At 39.7% G+C, this 20,339-nt stretch overlaps 1 protein-coding gene across 8 annotated transcripts in view; it reads right to left on the bottom strand.

Annotated features, from left to right (window-relative positions):
* gab1 (GRB2-associated binding protein 1) overlaps window positions 1–19,550 on the bottom strand; it is a 69,013-nt gene extending 49,463 nt beyond the window's left edge. For 2 of the 8 annotated variants that reach the window (XM_037763927.1, XM_037763928.1), the window contains exons 1-2: window positions 19,037–19,550; window positions 18,769–18,938 (exon numbers count right to left, since the gene is read on the bottom strand). In XM_037763927.1, coding sequence (XP_037619855.1) covers window positions 18,769–18,840 — 72 coding nt within the window. In that variant the 5' untranslated portion in view covers window positions 18,841–18,938; window positions 19,037–19,550. Of the gene's footprint in view, window positions 1–3,132; window positions 3,307–18,768; window positions 18,939–19,036 lie in introns of those variants that run through there. The other 6 variants (XM_037763920.1, XM_037763922.1, XM_037763919.1 and 3 more) reach the window with 5 other exon arrangements.
* Window positions 19,551–20,339: the final 789 nt, after the last annotated feature.

Here is a 20,339-nt window from a genome sequence, read left to right as displayed (position 1 = left end):
GGCACCACATTTCCAATAATAAATATATACATACATATGCATAAAGCAAGCATATTTGTCCACTCCCATGTTGATAAGCGTATTAAATACTTGACAAATCTCCCCTTTAAAAGGTACATTTTGAACAGATACAAAATGTGTGATTAATTTGTTATTGATCACAGTTAATCATGGACAACCATGCGATTAACCGTGATTAAATATTTTAATCGATTGAAAGCCCTACAATATACTGTATGTGTGCTGTATGTGAGTGCTTGTTATCTTTATTCCTTTAACGTGTATTCTGCTGAAGCATCACATTTATCAGGATATAGTCTATCTGCAGAATCAAATGGTAGCAAATGAGCAACCCACCATGATTAACACAACTAAGAAGTTATTAAATGTGTATACATCACTCAACCAAAGCCGGTTCCCATGAAAAGGACAAACCACAAGAAAAGCACACAACTACAGACGACAGAGTGCTATGTGAACTTAAAGCTGCAATATTCAACTTAACTAAAGGGTTCAATTATGCAAAGAAAGACTATATAATCATAAAAAAGGAACAATCAGAGTGAGCAGCTGCATGATAATCTGTTAAACAAAGTATTAAGGGTTTGATTCACCTCCTTTATGCCAAATGCTATTTGATTCCAAATGGTCAGGTTTATTTACAAGTTATGTACATGAGGTATTCTACTTCTGACTGGGCTTTTAATCTGATTATTAGGGGAACAACAGATTGTATAAACCATGCCAATGTTAAGGATTGCAAATATACAGCAATACAAAACAAATCAGGTTCAAATAAGGCGTCTTCAAGACAGAGATAAAGATGTAGTCTGCGCACGTGAAATCACAAACCAGGCAACATTTGCTCTATTACTTAAGTAGCTTTCTCACTTTCTTGTAATTCATAGTTATTGCTCCTCCAGCACGGTGAAAATGCACTCACATTGGCTTGCGGTGGCAAGGGTAAAATCCAGGTCACCAATCAATACCTATTACCCTACAGAGTAGGAAACAACATTAAGCTCAGGACACGGAGAAATGGAGGTTGTGCATCCATTACGTGCATTGTGCTTAAACCCTCAGGTCCACTTTTTGTTAATTTTGTAAACACATCAATACAATTTAAAAAAAAAAAAAAAACATTTCTCTTTCTTTTCCAGCTATTTAAAAACTGTTTTCTTCCCTACTTCACAGAAAGATCGGATGACACTCCTGTCACACTGATGCATGAAAATGACAAAATAACTGATCTTTTTGATTTCTTGGTCACCAGCTACTTCTGAATGAACAAGTATCCGACTGTCTTTATGTTTATTAAAGAAGTACACTGACTGAAACTCAGTGTTGCTCCCTGACTAATACATTAACACCACAATTACTAAGGCTCCTTTATACAATGGGAATCTTTGCTGAAAATGATTCCCAGCCTGAATGTACTTAATTGCCCTTGTTCATACAGTGCCCTATTCAATGTGCACCCTCTGAGGGACAGTTTGTGAGTGCAGATGGCAGCCCACTCTCCGCCATGAGAACCAAGGCTGTACTAGAGATAAAGACCGACTCATCTGACTTCAGGAGTTGTTACTCCCCAAAACACAATTCCCACAGTACATCTCCTTGTCGTTTAGCCTTTCAGTTTTAATACCGTTTTTTTTCCAGATAAGAAGGAGGTCGAAATGTTGCAGGCTTTGCTCCTCCACAACCTTGATACGTTTATCCGTTGCGTTCTTTCTTTTGATTACCTGCTCCCTCTCCTTTGCCGTTTTCACCCTATCTGCTTCTCCTGCCCTCGCCAATCTAAGCTCTTGCTCTTGAGTCACATGCACTTGTCAAAGCAGCATCGTTGGAATTCAACACATTCCTTTGGCATGGCAGACTTGGTTCACATGATCACGCTGTTCCTTGACCGCTGACGAGAGAGAGGCTTAAACAATTCTCCTTTCAGCCCCTATTGGCCTGTATGCAGTCAGACAGTGCAGTCCAGACAAATGTCTACATAATAGTTCAGAAGTAAAACAGTCACGGTAGAACATAGACTGTGGTATATATTACGTTTCTAACGCATACCAAATCACATGCAAAAAATGTTAAGTTTTAAGAAGTGGCCAAAGAAAAACAAGGTCCGATTTCAGATGTCTCTAATATTTAATACAAGGGCTGTCAAAGTTCACACGATAAAAACGCGTGACGCAAATTCGTTTTAACGACACTCATTTCTTTAATGCATTAACGTAATAGATATTTAGGAGGTTGTAGCGGGCTCAGTTTTAAAGCTAAAGTGAAAATACTGGCATCATATGAAACTAGAAAACCCAAGGAATCCTTTGTTACCAATCATGTCATACAAGCTTGTTGGGAAGGAGGATAAATAATGCTCCAAACCTATGCTAAATTTTTGCAAGGAAACATTTTCAAGGCCATTTTCAAAGGGGTCCCTTGACCTGAAAATGGGTTTACAGACATGCCCACTTTATGATAATCACATGCAGTTTGGGGCAAGTCATAGTCAAGTCAGCACACTGACACCTGACAGCTGTTGTTGCCTGTTGGGCTGCAGTTTGCCATGTTATGATTTGAGTATATTGTTTATGCTAAATGTAGTACAATATGGACAATATTTGTCATTGTTTTGTGTTGTAAATTCATTTCTAATAATAAATATACAGCCACCTTTGCATAAAGCCAGCATATTTGCCCACTGTCATGTTGATAAGAGGATTAAAAATCTCCCTTTAAGGTACATTTTGAACAGATAAAAAATGTGATTAATTTGCAATTAATCATGATCATAAAAAATGTTTCAAATTCAACGCAACTACTGAGCAGCTAGTGCAACTTATACTATTTAGTAAGTTATTATATGTAACACACATGTTGAAAAGTGCAAATGTGTCCGTTACACTGAACACCTGTAAGTAAACCTGCTGATCATAAAAGGCTTATGTTGGAAATTCCCTTTGCAACTTCACACAATGTTGGACAGAACTGTACCACGACATCACACCACACAAGATAATTTACAGGCTGTAACGTTTTCACCAATTAGTATTTACCAATATGACTGGTTACCTGTATTCCTTACCAAAAAAAAAAAAAAATGTAACTTAAAGTCAAGTAATACAAATTACTGACCTTGAGTTCTTGGATTTCAAACAGTTAGTAGTTGGTTATCCAAATGCCATGGGCCTGAGCGGAGACATATTCCACAGGTTTCTAAGACACACCGGCAATACGCGTAAAAAGAAGAGCAGAGTGCCAGGGAAAGTTCAGACAAAATGCCAAGAAAGTAGGTGGACAAGTGGAGGAGGTCCTCCACACTCTCAGCTTCCAATCAGGCTGGAAACGAATACTCTCTGAGAGCGGGGGTCTGCTGCATCTCTGTGTCTCTCTCATTGCGTGTGTGTGTGTGTGTGTGTGTGTGTGTGTGTGTGTGTGTGTACATGTGTGCAAGTTTAACCACGTCCTCTGGCTTGAGGCCAGGCCAAAGATATCGGGCAGCACCATAGTAACTCTAATGCAATCAGGGACGGTGGCCACAACAGGACCAGTGGTGAATAGCAAAGAGCCATCCGTCTTTCTTCTGAGGATCCCTACTCTAAAACACACAAAGAAACCGATTCATGAAACTAAATTAGATGTTTGAATACCATATAAAAAGACAAATTAATGACAATTAGATACAGACAGGCCTGTCTGAGTCACAGTAACTTGGGAAATTACACAGGTCGGTAGCAATATTTCACATCTAGTCTCCAGGCTGACACCCCAACACCCCCCGTCTAAGGCCGGGACAAACATGCACACATATTGGTGCACACGCAGCGCAGAGCAAGGGAAGAGGGGCAAAAAGGACCATGACAGCAGTGGGCTATATTAAGGGGCTGCAGACACAGCGGCTGGGGTCAAATCTCACAGCACCACATAGCTAGAGGGCCAGCTGCATATGTGTGTGTGTGTGTGTGTGTGTGTGTGTGTGTGTGTGTGTGTGTGTGTGTGTGTGTGTGTGTGTGTGTGTGGGAAATGACAGGTGAACCTTTGGAGTTAAATGTGAACAGATACAGTCGCACATATTTCTACCTTCAAACGCTTCCCGCAAACCTGATCACTCTAATCATCCGACATTTTCAAGAGAAACATTTCCCTGGGAAAGTCTGCACAGCCTTCTGGGAATCATTTGCTGCTCTGCGTCTTGCATCTGCTATTTCATTCTTATGCACACAACCAGTAGTTTTGACACAGTGGAAAATTTGTCAAAAAAATCTAAAAAGTAAACAACCCCACAAAAAGAGGAAGTTCTTTAAAGACCAGGTCACAAGACCTCTGGCAGCAATAGCTTCTCGTTATCATATAATAATCGGCACATTATATTTACACTGACAACATCAAGTCAAGATGTAACTTGTGATGTCAAGTGTAACTGCTGGTTTAAAAAAATGATAATTCAATAAGGCTTTACAGATGCATCAAATTTTAGAGCTGAAGTGATTAATCAATTAATCAATCAACAAGATCAATAACTATTTTGATAAATGAATTAATTGCTCAATTCACCTTTAAGCAAAAAAAAATTTAAAAAATTGGCTACAGCTTCTGTTTTGGTTCCAGATGTGAATATTTCCTGATTTTCTTACTTATGATATTTAACTGAATATCTTTTAAATTTTAAATATAACATAACAATATTTATTTTAATTTTTTTTTACTATTTTCTAACATATATCAAACAATCAATGGATTTATAAAGAATAAAATCATCAGATCATTGAAAATAATCATTAGTTGCATCTCAGGTTTCCCTTGTTATACTCTGTAGGGCTGCACGATTTTGGAAAAAAGATCTAATTGCGATTATTTTGACTGATATTGCATTTTTACAACTGAAAAACATATTAGGGCTAAAATGATTATGTTGTGATTTTTGCGGCGATCTGTACCAAACAAAGATGTTTTCTGTAGAATATGATGTGCAGGCCAGGGCATGTCTGCAGCACGACAATATTTGATTTAAAAATGGTATTTTGACACATATTTCGCCTTTATTAACAAATATTGCGATTTCCTCCTCATCCTGCGATTTGAAAATTGCAGTTGGCCATATTGCAATTTCAATAAAATTAGGATTAATTGTGCAGCCCTAATACTCAGATATCCAGCTTACTTAGTAACCATGTTTCATGAGACAACCTACGATAGTAGCACATAATTACTTATTTTTCATCTCTAAGCCAAAGACTTCAAGTCTTCTTAAGATAAGATAGGATGATTAAATGCAGCATGCTGATCTTCTGGCGAAAAGATGTAATTTAATATTAGCATGCAATGTATCTGATGTCTCTGTAGAGCTAGTTGAGGTAGAGGCTGCACAAAAGTACAAATGGTTCATCCTCAAAACAAGGCCATTAGAGCTAATTTCATCAAGTAGGTGTGTTAAGTCATTTGTGACCATGCATGTACCCTGGAGACTCGGCTAAAGAGGTGATAGTGGTCTCTATGAGTTAAGAGGGCCTCCTGTTGATGAGGAGCAGGCTTTCAGAGTGAGGCCACCCAGCTCAGTTCTCATGACTTCAAGCACCACATATACACCTCAGCTCCTGCTTAACAGGTGTGTGTGCAGACTTCTATGGTGATTGCAGCTATGGTGACAATAAAGCTTAATGTTTAAAATGTTACATTTAAAGAGAGCATGCGTCATGCTTTCAAAGTATACAATTCTTCAGTGAGTCACTGATCACAAGTGAGTCATCTTTTTGTGTCTCAGGGTATGTAACACCTAGAGAAACACAACTTGGTGTATAAAGCCTGGATGCCAGCAGCAACATCAGGTTCACCATCACTCTCCCTTTTCATCCTCCTTTATTAGAAGTACAGTTAGCTTGTTCGTGCAAAAGGGGGCAAGGAAAGATAAAGATGGGGTGAAGAAAGATTTTGCAAGAGAGAAGCAGGAAAAGAACAATATAAAGGCAGAAAGGATAAATAGAGAAAAAGAGGGAGAGTATAGGACCCCTCCTCCTCTCTCCTCAACCGCCATCTGGTAGCCATCAGCGCCTCACACAGGAAGGGGCGGCCATGCCTTGCTGGGGCGCCAGGGAGCGGCTCCTCTTCCCTCCCGTTGCTGCAGAAACAACAATCGGCCAGTGCATTACATTGCATTGCAGTGCAGTGCAGTGCAGTCCAGCCCATCCTAGCCAAAGCTGAACGACCAGCAGCAGCAGCAGGAGCCCAGGACCAGGCGCTCACGGCCCCAGCAAGACCAGCAAAGAGGAGCACAGAGCAACCTCACATTCCTGCTGTCTGCGCCTGCCAAGAAGCACTGGGAACGGAAAGAAAGAGGGAGAGAACAGAGAGCTGCTCTCACTGGAGGCTGCCTAATGGTGTTGCTTTGAGAAGCACTCCAGTCTTTCTCATCCCGTTTGCCTTTTCTTCACTCTCCTCAACAATGATGACAACGTTATTGATTGCCGTTGCGCTATATCCCAGCCTGCATGTCACTGCATACATATCTATAGCCCTACAACATTAGCCTTGAAGCAGTTTCCCCTGCTCTGCAAGAATTCAGGGAATGCACATTATCATAAATTTGGCCCAACTTCTGTTTGTCCTTTTTTTTTCTTTTCAAAATGACACACACACACCAATCTGATGGGAACAGAGACCTCTACAGCCTCTTTGTCTGGTTAATGTAGACCATCTTTGGCCATCTGTGTTCTCCTACCAGCCCTGTTTTATGTCCAGAACAGACTACAACTCCACTCTGGAAATAGAAAGCAGCCTTATGACACACACTATTTTTACTGCCTGGTGTCATTAGCTGAACAGTTGAAACACGAGAAACAATGTAAAGCAAGTATGTGAGACGTTTTGATTGAAGAAAATACCGTCTCGAAATTGAATCTATGTCACATCAATGTATATGACAATCACTAATGGAAAAAAAACACATGATGATGTGTACAATTAGCCTTGCCAAATAGTTGAGAGGTTTCCGTCATCTGCATTTAATAATAGCTGCACTTGAAACTGTTCGACTTGGCACGGTGACAAATAGCACAAGAGGATCATTTTACAACTCAGCAAAATCATATTCCAACAGAAACAACTCAGAATCGGTTCCCAGTTTCAAACAGGAAAACCAAGTATGCATGAGAACCAGTTCTCCACTGTGAGCCGACAAGCTGCTGGTGGACTTGGCAAACAGGACGGCAAACAGCTGCACCAGGCAAAGAGAGACACATCTGTTTACAAAATGCTCCATATCAGCCCTGAACCTACCAATTCAAGCCAACAATCTCAGCGGTCCACTGAGGCAACAAACTAAGTTTAAAGAAGGACACAATGACAATATCAGAATTCAAACATTTTGTGCATAGTCAGCACGTAGCGCCATTCACGAGGCAAACGTTGCATGTATGGAAAAAATTTAAATGACTTCATTATGCACCAGTAAATATATTACAACCAATAACATAATGAGCTTGTTGAACATTTATACCCCGGGACTAGAGAAGCTTACAAGATGGCAGCTAAACAATCAACTTCAACTTCATTTTGAGACTGTGAATGGGTGTGTGTTGGTATAAACAACAGCTTACTGCACTCTGAAAAGCACTTCCATTGCTCAAGAATCTGCATGGAAAGTTATGCAGGGCAATATCTAGTTTACATGACAAACAAGAGATTGTGAAAGGAACAGTGTATGCGATTGAAAGTTAAGACAAAAGCTGGACCTGACGCCTTCCAAAACTATCTGCATTGTTCTGATACAGCTTTTACTTACAAATGTTGCAAGACAGCGATCTGGTGACCACGTGGCAATAACAGAGACAACAGGTAGACAAAGACACCAAGAGACAAATGCATAAAACTCAAATTTATAGCTGTGCGTACGCCTGATTCTGTTTTATGCATTCAATTCATTGTGAAACTGACAAAGTCTTCCATGATACGTTTTTTCTTTGATTCAACTCAGGGGCCTGCCATCATATGCCCATTTAACACAATCAGTTACCTTTATATTAACTCACAAAAAGCCACTAAAATATGATTTGACAATTTCATTACTGAGCTCTTCCAGACGTTGAAATGAAAAACAATCTATTCTTTTTCATAAAAAGAATAAATATAAAGTGGGAATGATATTGGATCGTTGATCATTGAATCGATATGTCAATCCAGATCGATGTGTCGTTACACCCCTAAGAATGGCATGAATGTAAATATAAAGAATGATAATATGCACCACTCTTAAATGTTATTTAAAATTAAGCTTCATAAATGCACCTTTGATTGAAATGTTACAGATTGCCGTATAGATTTAAAAAAATAATAACGCAAATGATGGGAATTGGCAAAAAAATGAACAAACTATGATTTACTATAAGACTACGTCTCTCTCCATACCTTTAATCTCATCTTTGCCATTATCATTTCACACTTGGTCTGAAGTATGCATGAGGTGCGCACATTCTCACCACACATGCTTCTTTTATAAATACCAGTTTGTGTGGGAAATGCCATATGCATGCATGGTATTTGTGCATATGCATTATGTTTATACATAGATTTGTGGGACTCTAAAACAATGCTGTAAGGACCACAGAGAGACAATGAGATATCCAAAATAGATATCGGAGGGATTGGTGTAATTCATGTTTTCAAGACTCTCAAAACTGCGGTCACATAAAGATAGATAACACATATCAAACAAGGCTGGCAATCGCTTAAAATATTTAATCACGATTAATCGCAAGAATGTCCATGATTAATTGCAAATTAAATGTACCTAGAATTGAGATTTGTCAAGTATTTAATACTCTTATTAACATGGGAGTGGACAAATATGCTGCTTTATGCAAATGTATGTATATATTTATTATTGGAAATCACTTAACAACACAAAACAATGACAAATATTGTCCAGAAACCCTCACAGGTACTGCGTTTAGCATAAAAAATATGCTCAAATCATAACATGGCAAACTCAAGCCCAACAGGTAACAACAGCTGTCAGTTTGTCAGTGTGCTGACTTGACTATGACTTGCCCCAAACTGCATGTGATTATCATAAAGTAAGTGGGCATGTCTGTAAAGGGGAGACTCGTGGGTACCCATAGAACCCATGACAGCTACAAATCTAGTGCAAATTTGGAGCATTATTTAACCCCCTTCCCGACAAGCTAGTATGAAGTGGTTGGTAGCAATGGATTCCTTAGGTTTTTCTAGTTTCATGACACCAGCATATTTAAGACTGAGCCTGCTACAACCTCCGAAAGATCTATTGCATTAATGCGTTAGAGAAATTAGTGGTGTTAAAACAAATTTGCGTTAACACGTTATTATCGCGTAATCTTTGACAGCCCTAATTTAAAATCAAAACAGAGATCAGTCCGATGTTCATTACAACATTTCATAACATAATCTCATTTATGTGAGGCTGCAAAACACTGGTGCTGTAGTTACCATGTGTCACAAAAATACTATGCACTGCCAACTTTCAGAGGGCTTTGCTCTCACTGGCTGTTTCGTGTTTGTGGCTGTGTTTTCCTTTGTGATGCAACAGCGTGATTTCAGGCTTACTACCCTCTAAAAATATCCAGAAGAAAACAAGAGACATAATCGTGTTCACTTCTATTGTGTTTTGAAACAAAGGCCTAAACACCAGTTTGGTTCATAAAAGATTTCAATAACTGAAAAACAAAAACATACTCAGTGTGTTCAAGCAAAGCTCTGCTAATAAAATGATCACAAAATGGAATGTACTGATCTGATTTCCAACATCTTTGTGGGTACTTTCAGGCTAACTTTGAAACACTGGTTAGCAGTTTGGCTGCGATGCAACTGATACGCCTATGTATATCACAATAACGATAGTCTGTGTCTGGGACAAAAGTGGGCCGGTAAGGATAACTATTGTAGTAGCACAGAGATGAATATTTAATGGTTATTTGTTTGTAATGGACATTGAATAATTAATGGCACATGCAATCCATTTTCAAGCTGTGGCAGATCACACAACAGTAGGCTGCTCGCTCCAAATGGAGAGCTGCGTCGTTGTGGCAGCCAGGACACGGTCCAGTAATTTTTTCTAAGTTAGCCTAAGAGGCTAATGCTGCACAAGAAGCCCTCTGTTTCACCCTGGTCACTTTGCTTGTTTGTTTGTTTCTTCAAGCATGTGGGGAGGGGGTTTAACAGAAAGTGAGTGTTTGTTCTCTGTTCCACTTGCTAAGCAGATTTAATGAATCCTCTACTTAATCAATGAGCTATGGCTTTGTTTTCCTTCGACCGCCGTCATATTTGTTGCGTACATATTACATTGCAAATGACGACTGTTTCCAGTCAGCCACAGACAGACAAAAGTAGTGGCTTATGGCCACAGTGGTGTATACTGTAAATGCCTTTTCCCTCAGCTGAGAGGACTCGAGACCAGCATGGATTGTGTCCTCAGTCTCCCTTTACAGCCATCAGAGGAGGACCTTCAGAGTTCAATATTTTCCTTCTTCCGGTCTACCAGCAGCCCTGTCCTCCAGCACTGAGGCCCTATTAAGGGCTGGATGAAGTGTACAACCAAATCTTTATCTGTCTCTAGTGGTACATGCCAATGGACTACAGGGATTATAATGGTCCATATAGCTATGTGCAGTGAGTGGAAAGAACTGTGGAAGTGCCCAACCAAATGAGGGCTAAATAATATAATCAAAAATCAATATCACTGTAATTTTACATATTTACCAAAGAGATGAAAATATGTATTTTTAAAGCTGGGTCTCCTGACAACTATGTACTGTACTATATGATCAATTGGAAGATACTATTTAATTGATAGAACTAATCAAACATTTTGGTCCATGTTGGACACACCATCAGTCTGCTCATCTTTATATACTGATATCATGTGGCGATATACTATCACATGCACACTATCTCTTAACACTAGGGCTGCATGTTTTTTGAAAAAATATGTAATTGCGATATCATTTGCATTATAAAAGGGAATGATCATTTTTACATCATTATTCTCATTTTCATTGAAGAACATTTAAAGGGATTATGGTGTGATTTTTGTGGGGATCTGTACCAAACAAAGATGTTTTCTATAGAATATAATGTGTAATCCAGGACATCTCTGCAGCACCACAATATTTAATTTAAAATGGTATTTTGACACACATTTTGCCTTTAACAAATATAGTGAAAATTGCTGTAAGCCATATTGTGATTTCAATCAAATTGTGATTAATTGTGCAGCCCTACTCAACAGAGTGGTGCTGAAAACATCCTTGCAACTTCATCCCTGCATCTCCTCAGACCCCTCTGATAACACACTGCAGATGTCGTGAAGATGCCCGTCTCCGAGCTGTTCTTTTGAAGAGGGCTTTACAAGTGGACCTTGACAGAAATTCACAGATTGAAAAGGTAAGAGAAGTGAAAGAGGAAAAGGCGAACCAGATGGAAAATGCAGTGTCAATGAAATGGAAAACCGCAGAGGATACAGTTATATGACAAACTCTGGCTGGGGAAAGTCCTACAAAAGCAATTGTGGTTAGATACCTTCATGCTGCCCCTGAAGGAGACATTAATGGACAGGAAGTGTCGACTCTTTCCCAGAGAATTCAGACTGCACCAATGAATTAATCAATCACCGAGGCTGTATCGTACATACTGCATACGTTCTGTTTATTAAATGAGTTGTTTAAGAGATGACCGATTTCAATCCGTCACTCAGAACGGATGGAATGAGAAAAAACTGAAGACTGACTAATACTGGGAGGTTTTGAATATTGCCTCGTCACGCTTACTTCACTCACACTTACTTCATTGGTAATGAATAGATAATAGGTAACATTTTCTAGCTTGTGTCCAGCCTGTGATGGTTGGGGCTGCTCAGACGCAGGCAGGTCTGCTGAGCTGCTTTCACCTTTGAGCTCCACCAATCGGCAGCAGGGCCTCAGGGGCAAACTTTGCCCTGAGTGGTTAATCAGGTAAGCAGGGGCCCCCGGCTTCTAGTCTACTGCTGCTCAGTCTGGGGACGGGGCTTATGAAAGAGAGCTCAAGGCAGTGGCGTGTTCGCATACGATTGTAACTTGTACTTTAACAACACAGAGTGCTCCACTTGTTTCAGAACAGATGCAGTGATCTGGAGAGGGTTTTCTTTTAACTACATGATCTTGATTATCTGTTTGAATAAGATAGGACAACTGTTGGACAATTCACATTGAAGCCTGGGTTCAGCTACTGTAGTCCGACTACTAGCAAAGTGCACAAACCCTGGAGATGTCACTGACGGCTGGCTTGACCGCACGTTACCGCAATACGATAACGTTTCCTGTCCATGACCGAGTAAGCATGCAGCTTTAGCCATGATGTCTAGCTCAGCTTTTCCTGGCAAAGTGTGAAACCCAAAGTGTTTCCATACTTTACTGTAAGTGTAGTGTTTACCACTTTGGATTTAAAATGTCATGGTGCAGGTCGTATCTACGTGGACCCTACGCCGTTTTCAAATTTTTCGTTTCAGCTCGCTGCTTCGCGGTTTGTTTTGGTGACGGATACGGAACGGATATGACGTCACGTTATTCAGATTACAACAATAAAAGCGGTAACTTCCTTTTACCTCTGCATAGACTCAAATGAAACAAATATATTGATTCGCGTATTAAAAAAATCTATTTCAAAATCGTAAAAAAACATGAATGTGAAAAGGTGAATACATTTTTTCCCCACCCCTAGTTCGCACCAATGATCAACACAGTATAATAGTTTTCTAATACAGTAATTGATCATTTTAAACCAGTCTGATATCTGTGGAAATCTGACTGTAATGTCACCACTTTCTGAGCAGACCCTCAATAGCTGGTGGGAAACAAATCAAGTAGTAGAGCAAAAATCTGAAGCGGCGATCTCGAAGCTAGTGTATCATATGGTTTTAATTGAAAGCCGAGGTGGAGAAAAAGCCAGCAGAAATGTGGCAAAGACTGCTGTAGCTTGTCTTCCAAGTGTCTGACACATCTAAAATCCACTCAAATGATGGCAGAGGAAGAAAGCAGTGTCAGGAGACCATTGTCCCTGCCAAGCAGAACTTCACCATCACTACATCCTCCTCCCTGAGAGAGACAAAGCCGAAGGGTTGTATTCATTTTCTCATACAGCTCATCGGGTTCTGTTCTGATCTAACATGTATGTGATTCCAGGTGAATGCAGTTAACTAACTCATAGGATAGGAAACTATAGTGGTCTTCATCTCAAGAGACATCACTGAGACCCACTGATTCAGTCTATGTACCAGTGATATGAAGATAGCATCATCTGACAGAACCACAAGATTTTACTATGGCCGATAATCAGAGCGGTAATCACAAGCCATCCTAACTTTGGCAACAGACCCCATCATATGATTGCCATCAAACGCAACTTACATTCAGATACCAAAACAAGTCCTAAAATTATCCCAGTAACCCTTTCCAGCCTGAAACCACAATGTTTCATTAGCGGCTGCATGGTTTCTATTTTAGAAAAGAATCAACTTCTCTTTTTATTTTGGGCATCAACTCAAACAGCTGGTGGTGAGTTGCTACATAGGTAACAGCTGGACAATTTGTCATTTGCCAAAAAAACGGATGTCAGCACAGATTACACAGCCTCATGTGACCAAGCGTGACCGTTCACAGGATGAGGAACCAACAACCACCACAACCACGCACTTTTTTGTCAATCAGTATTATTAGATTTCATAGAATTCTAGGCAGCTCATGGGATTGGGATTTTTGTGACTTTACTTCTGCTTTACATGGTACTAAAAGGTAAGAAATAATGTATCTGTTCTAGGGCTGTCAAAGTTAACGCGATAATGACGAGTTAACGCAAATTTGTTTTAAACTTTAATAAAAACGCCACAACTTGCTATTTTTAGGTTGTAGCGGGTTCATTTTTAAATTTAGAGTCAATATACTGGTATCATATGAAAACCTAAGGAATCCATCTGTACATTTTGAACAGATATAAAATGTGTGATTAATTTGCGATTAATCATAATTAACTATGGACCATCATGCAATTAAATATTTTAATCAATTGACAGCCCTAATATGTTCACCATATGTGAGTATAGCTCAACCGATACATGATTTTTGACACTGATATTGACATTTGTTTGTTTTTTAAAATCTGATAATGATATATCGCCCAATATTAATTTCCTTTACACAACACATAAAATAAATATATTAATTGTAACCCAAAAATGTACGGCGAAGGACATATCTGCAAAGAGCTGATATGGGCCGACATATCGGCGTGGACTGGATTCTACTATAGAAACTGCTGTTGGTGAGGAAAGCTGGATTTGCCTATTTCATTGTTGAACTTTGGTGAAAAACTACTGAAAAGACCTTCATGTTTGATGCTAAGAGACTAACATAAAACATCTGTTAAGGAGGTACAATTTTTGGAATGTCTAAGCCCAATAGCTCAGGTATCCACCATAAACCAAATATAGAAATGCAGTTTGGAATACAATCATCATTGGGTCTAAACTGCTTTTTTACGTTTGTTTGTTTTTTTAAAATTGGGCCTCAGCAGCCAACTCTTTCTTAAGATGTGCTTCACCACTTGTTATGACAAACCTCATAACAATCTAGTCACAAAAGGAAATGGGGAGGTGGTGGTGGTGTGGGGAGCTAAAACCCCCAAACAGTGAAAAGTGGCTTCCCATGTTTCCCATATATAACATATTGGCTTGTAATGGCTAACCATTAATTCACAATGCAAAATTTCTCAACAATAAAAAGCTGCTAGAACAAAAAAACTTGGTTGTTTGCAAACACTATAAAAACAAACAGCAATGTAGTTTGCTGATCAGCCTAAACCACTCAAAATCTTCTCTATAAAAGCAACATCAGAGCCGTTCCCATGCTCCTCATAACACACTGTGGGATGGCCTCCTGGCTATTCTGTGCTACTGAGTCCAGAAAACAGTTATAAAACTAGTGCAGCTAGTTGCCATATCCCCTTGAGAACAATTAAGTCCTCCATCGGCCTGCTGTTTACTCTATTGAGAAAGAGCTATTTTCTGTCATTATAGCTGAAACTTGGTTTACAGGGATTATCTCAAGGGATGCAGGAGTAAGAACGTCCTGAAGTGGGAATGTTATGTTCTCATCACCACATACTGAGCCTCAGTGTGACCTCTGGCACAAAAAATGGTTGATCCTGTGATAAATAAGCTGTGAGTGATTACCACCCATAAAAGGCATACACCAACACAAGCAAGATGCTCACAATTAGTAAGTGATCTAGGATTTGGACTTCCTCCACATCAAAACAGACTTTTATCCGTAATGAATGTGAGAAAGCCCTGTGAAAATCCTGTCTTTGTGGCTCGATTTTAGCTTTATTGCTTTCAGAAAAAAACGCCCCATTGGACCTGTGGTTTCTGCAAAAACATCCCTCCTCTCAAGTTGCGGGCCTTGTAATTCAAATATCAATAACAGAGATATCCACTGATCCACAAGAAAAGCATGTAGACTTGACAGCTAACGTGCTACTGAAGCTATTTGCTTTTGCTGTCGGCTATGACTTTCTTTTTCCAAGTGCACAACAAATAAGCAGAGAGAATCGCATAGAAAACAGTGATAACCCACTCCCAGTGTGAAAAATGAATGGCAGAGAAAGAGACATGTATTGTCCCCAGCAATTATGTACTGTATTACTTTAAAGACTGCAAGACTGAGTGGCATGTGTGAGTAGCATGAGAAATGTGAAAGTGTATCAGTCGGTTTTTGGGCGGTAAACATTAATAATTACAGTAGCTCTGACACACAACTACAATATGCATATCTGACAAGGTTTTACAAACACTGTTTGACATTTGCAGGATTGTGGTCATCCTTTATTCTGCAATTGTTTTGTAAATCATTTAACCATTAGCGTGACTATCTACCACAGTGATACTCAACTTTCAGCCCGCGGGCTATGGGGTGCCAGGTGGCCAGCAAACCATTCTCTAATTCACAATGAAAATAAATGCAAGAGTGCATTAAAAAAAAGCATCAACATTACACTAATAGAGCTTGTTGATTTAAATAAAAGTGCCAGGGGAGGATCTGGTCCGTGCTATTCGTTTGCTTCAACCATCCTGCAATAACCTTGCACATGTTGAATTTGCACATTCATTTACTACCTCATTTAATTTTTTTTTTCAAAACAAACATTTTAACTTGCACACTTTGCTAATGTTTATATTAAGTTATTCTGTGTTTATATTTTCTATGTTAGTTGTTGTAGTCTGGTATAGTTATAGTGTATATTACTACAAAGCTTTGTTGAATACTCGATTCTGATTGGTCAATCACGGCGTTCTACAACAGACCGTTGCTATGGGCACTCTGGCGGACCGTTTTTGTGTCAAATTATTGATTTCTTAAGTAAGTAACCGTGTAATAAGCGGGATAATGTACAGCTAGCGGGTCATTGTGAAATAAACCCAGACAGGCCAATGTGGTCTTGACATGATAGTTCTCTGTACATTATCCCTTACATAATAGTTTTTTTTATATTCTATAGATGTATCTCTAGTGTTGATATGTACATTACATTCACTGTTCCTGTGCATTGCCTGGATAACCTGCTGCTGTAACACAATCATTTCCCAATTTGGGATCAATAAAGTACATCTATCTATCTATCTATCTATCTATCTGTCTATCTATCTATGTGTATGAATCATTCCAACGATTGAGTGATTGCATGATGGAAGAGGTTCCAGTTATGTTTAATGCCATATGAACTCTTTCAAATGTAACTAAAGCATTTACAACTAAAATGCAGTTGCAGCTAATAAATGCAGTAAAATATCTGATATATCTGTCATATAGACCTAGTGTCAATCCTTGTGCTAAGTTTATTTAGTTAATAAGTTAAGAAGTCAGCTAATTTGAAAATAAAGATGAGTTCTAGGGACTTTTAATGTTTATTCATAGATACATATTATTAATGTTTGTTTATTAACTGGCCCCTGGCCTCCTGTCATTTCGCAAAAGTGGCCCCTAGGCAAAGCAGGTTGAGTATTCCCGTCACTGACTGCACAAGCATTGCTTCCCAAGGTAATAATCAATGTATTGTGTTATTGGTCCAAGAAAAGCAAAATCCTCAAAGGTAATGCTGTAAAGATTGGATTGCTGTGTGATGGCATAAACTAGCCAAAGAGGCTGTCTCAAAGAAAAAGCCCAAAACAAAGCAACAACATGCCTCCGTTGAAGTGCCCTTGAGCAACTTGAGTGACTTTACTCATGGTAAAAGCCACTCTTACTGTAAGGGACAAACTGAGAAGTCTCAACGCCTTTCATGTTCAGAACAACTTATTTGTTGAATTGCACACAAGATGAGGCCTACACATGTCTGTCACTGCAAAAGTGGCCCCTAGGCAAAGCAGGTTGAGTATCCCTGTCAGTGCTTCCCAAGGTAATCAATGTATTGTGTTATTGGTCCAAGAAAAGCAAAATCCTCAAAAGGTAATGCTGTGAAGATTGGATTGCTGTGTGGTGGCATAAACTTTACTCATGGTAAAAGCCATTCTACTGTAAGGGACAAACTGAGAAGTCACAACGCCTTTCATGTTCAGAAAACGGATTAGTTGAATTGCACACAAGATGAGGCCTACACATGTCTGTCACTGCAAAAGTGGCCCCCTGAGCAAAGCAGGTTGAGTAAGGATACTCAACCTGCTTTACACTGCCTCCCAAGGTAATAAATGTATTGTGTTATTGGTCCAACAAAAGCTAAATGCTCTGAGGTAATGCTGTAAAGATTGCATTGCTGTGTGGTGGCATAAACTAGCCAAAGAGGCTGTCTCAAAGAAAAAGCCCAAAACAAAGCAACAACATGCCTCCGTTGAAGTGCCCTTGAGCAACTTGAGTGACTTTACTCATGGTAAAAGCCACTCTTACTGTAAGGGACAAACTGAGAAGTCTCAACGCCTTTCATGTTCAGAACAATTTATTTGTTGAATTGCACACAAGATGAGGCCTACACATGTCTGTCACTGCAAAAGTGGCCCCTAGGCAAAGCAGGTTGAGTATCCCTGTCAGTGCTTCCCAAGGTAATCAATGTATTGTGTTATTGGTCCAAGAAAAGCAAAATCCTCAAAAAGGTAATGCTGTGAAGATTGGATTGCTGTGTGGTGGCATAAACTTTACTCATGGTAAAAGCCATTCTACTGTAAGGGACAAACTGAGAAGTCACAACGCCTTTCATGTTCGGAAAACGGATTAGTTGAATTGCACACAAGATGAGGCCTACACATGTCTGTCACTGCAAAAGTGGCCCCCTGAGCAAAGCAGGTTGAGTAGGGATACTCAACCTGCTTTACACTGCCTCCCAAGGTAATCAATGTATTGTGTTATTGGTCCAAGAAAAGCAAAATCCTCAAAAGGTAATGCTGTGAAGATTGCATTGCTGTGTGGTGGCATAAACTAGCCAAAGAGGCTGTCTCAAAGAAAAAGCCCAAAACAAAGCAACAACATGCCTCTGTTGAAGTGCCCTTGAGCAAGAGTGACTTTACCCATGGTAAAAACCACTCTTACTGCAAGGGACAAACTGAGAAGTCACAAAGCCTTTTCATTTGTTGAGTTGCACACCAGATGAGGCCTACACATGTCTGTCACTGCTCTCAACCGTGCACATGAAGAAAAGTATCCAGGGAAGAAGAGCTGGCACATTTGAGTGTACTGGCTTATTATTATTATTACAACGTAACAAAATAGGATTATAAAGTGCACTTACGTAACGTCTCAACTTTTTTTCAGGAGGAGACTTCTTCAGCCAGCCTGAGCACACCACATCTCCCCCACTCATATCTGCTCCTCTCTTCTTGCTCTCTCTGGACTTGGAGCGCAGATTGCTGCTTGTTGGGCTTCGTTTGTGTTTTTGGGAGTGTCTTCTTCTTCTTGTACCTGAACAGAAAAACAAAGAAAGGAGTTGACACACAAAAGCTCAAACGGTGAAGTTGAAACACATAAAAGTTGGAAGTGTTTTTGAGAGCGATAAATACCGTCACTCCTTCGAGAAGTCGACTCAGGCAGCTCTCTGACCAGATTTTCCTCGAGTTGTAGTGAAATAAAGCTCTCTATCCTGAGCTTGTGAGTTAATATAAACCTCCGCGGCACCGCCTTTTCTACAAATATCAGCGGTGACTTTGTGTGTTTTGTTTAAACTGAGACGCCGTGGGGGTAAAAAAAACAAGGCGCAGGCAACAGAAAGTGGCTAAGTTTCTTGTTGTTATGTGTTAACGCCTCATTGCTAGTAATGTTCCCGTCAAAGTGGAGCGAGTCCCAGCTGGAGAGAGATCAGATGCAGACGTCCCACAACAGTGAACCGGTGCATAGTTAGTCGTTGTTTTCTGCCGCAGATTAAAACACAATCTTCACACAGTGGTTGTGCCGAGCTTCCTTTACCAGTTTACTCCCATGGTTGCTCTTAATTGTGATTGACAGGCTGCTCTCCGTCTTTTCCTCTAAACTCTCCCTCCTCTGGAAACACGGCGGCGTCAAGGTAACGGGACTAACGGCTGCAGACCGGATGTCGGGGGATTCTTTCAAAGTAATTGTGTTCAGAACGTTGGTTTCAACGGCTCTACCGTACCGATGTTAACGGCTAAAAAACTGATGTTTTTGTTGTATTATTTTAGGGGTACATTTGTTTTTGTTTTTGTCTTTGTTTGTTGATATTTGGCAGTCATAACTATTCCCCAGTTAACATGGTTATGTGGGCCCCACATGGGTTATGCTGGGGCAGGGGTCTGCAACCTGCGGCTCAGGAGCCCCATGCGTCTCTTTAGCTCCTCTGGAAATGAATAACTGTTTTTTGTTTACAATTTCATTTTTATTTTTCATTGTTGTAGGTCAATGGTACGACGGTATGACGGGGTATTAGGGCCACATTGAGAAAAAAATAAATCTGACTTTTTTTCTCATAATATTACAACTTTTTTTCTCCTAAAGTTATGACTTTATTCTCATAATATTACGAGAAAAAAGTCGTAATATTATGACTTTATTCTGTAAATCTCAGATGTTTTTTCCCTCAATTTGGCCCTAATACTCCATAGTACATTTGCTCTTTGGCCCTCACTGTATTAGACTTATATACTTTATATTTAGACTATAAACTGTGTTACCTTCATTACAATGCTCAAATGTTTTGCGGCTCCAGACAGAATTATTTTTATTTTTTTGCCTAAAATGGCTCTTTTGATAGTAAAGGTTGCTGACCCCACTTGGTACCTGGGTACCAAGTGTGTATGGGCCCAAAATGGGCATCTTATCTGGGGCTCACTTGGATCAACTAAGTAGGTC

This window comes from Sebastes umbrosus, chromosome 3, assembly GCF_015220745.1.
Source record: "Sebastes umbrosus isolate fSebUmb1 chromosome 3, fSebUmb1.pri, whole genome shotgun sequence".
NCBI lineage: Eukaryota > Metazoa > Chordata > Actinopteri > Perciformes > Sebastidae > Sebastes > Sebastes umbrosus.
This window is presented reverse-complemented; position numbering and strand designations above follow the sequence as displayed.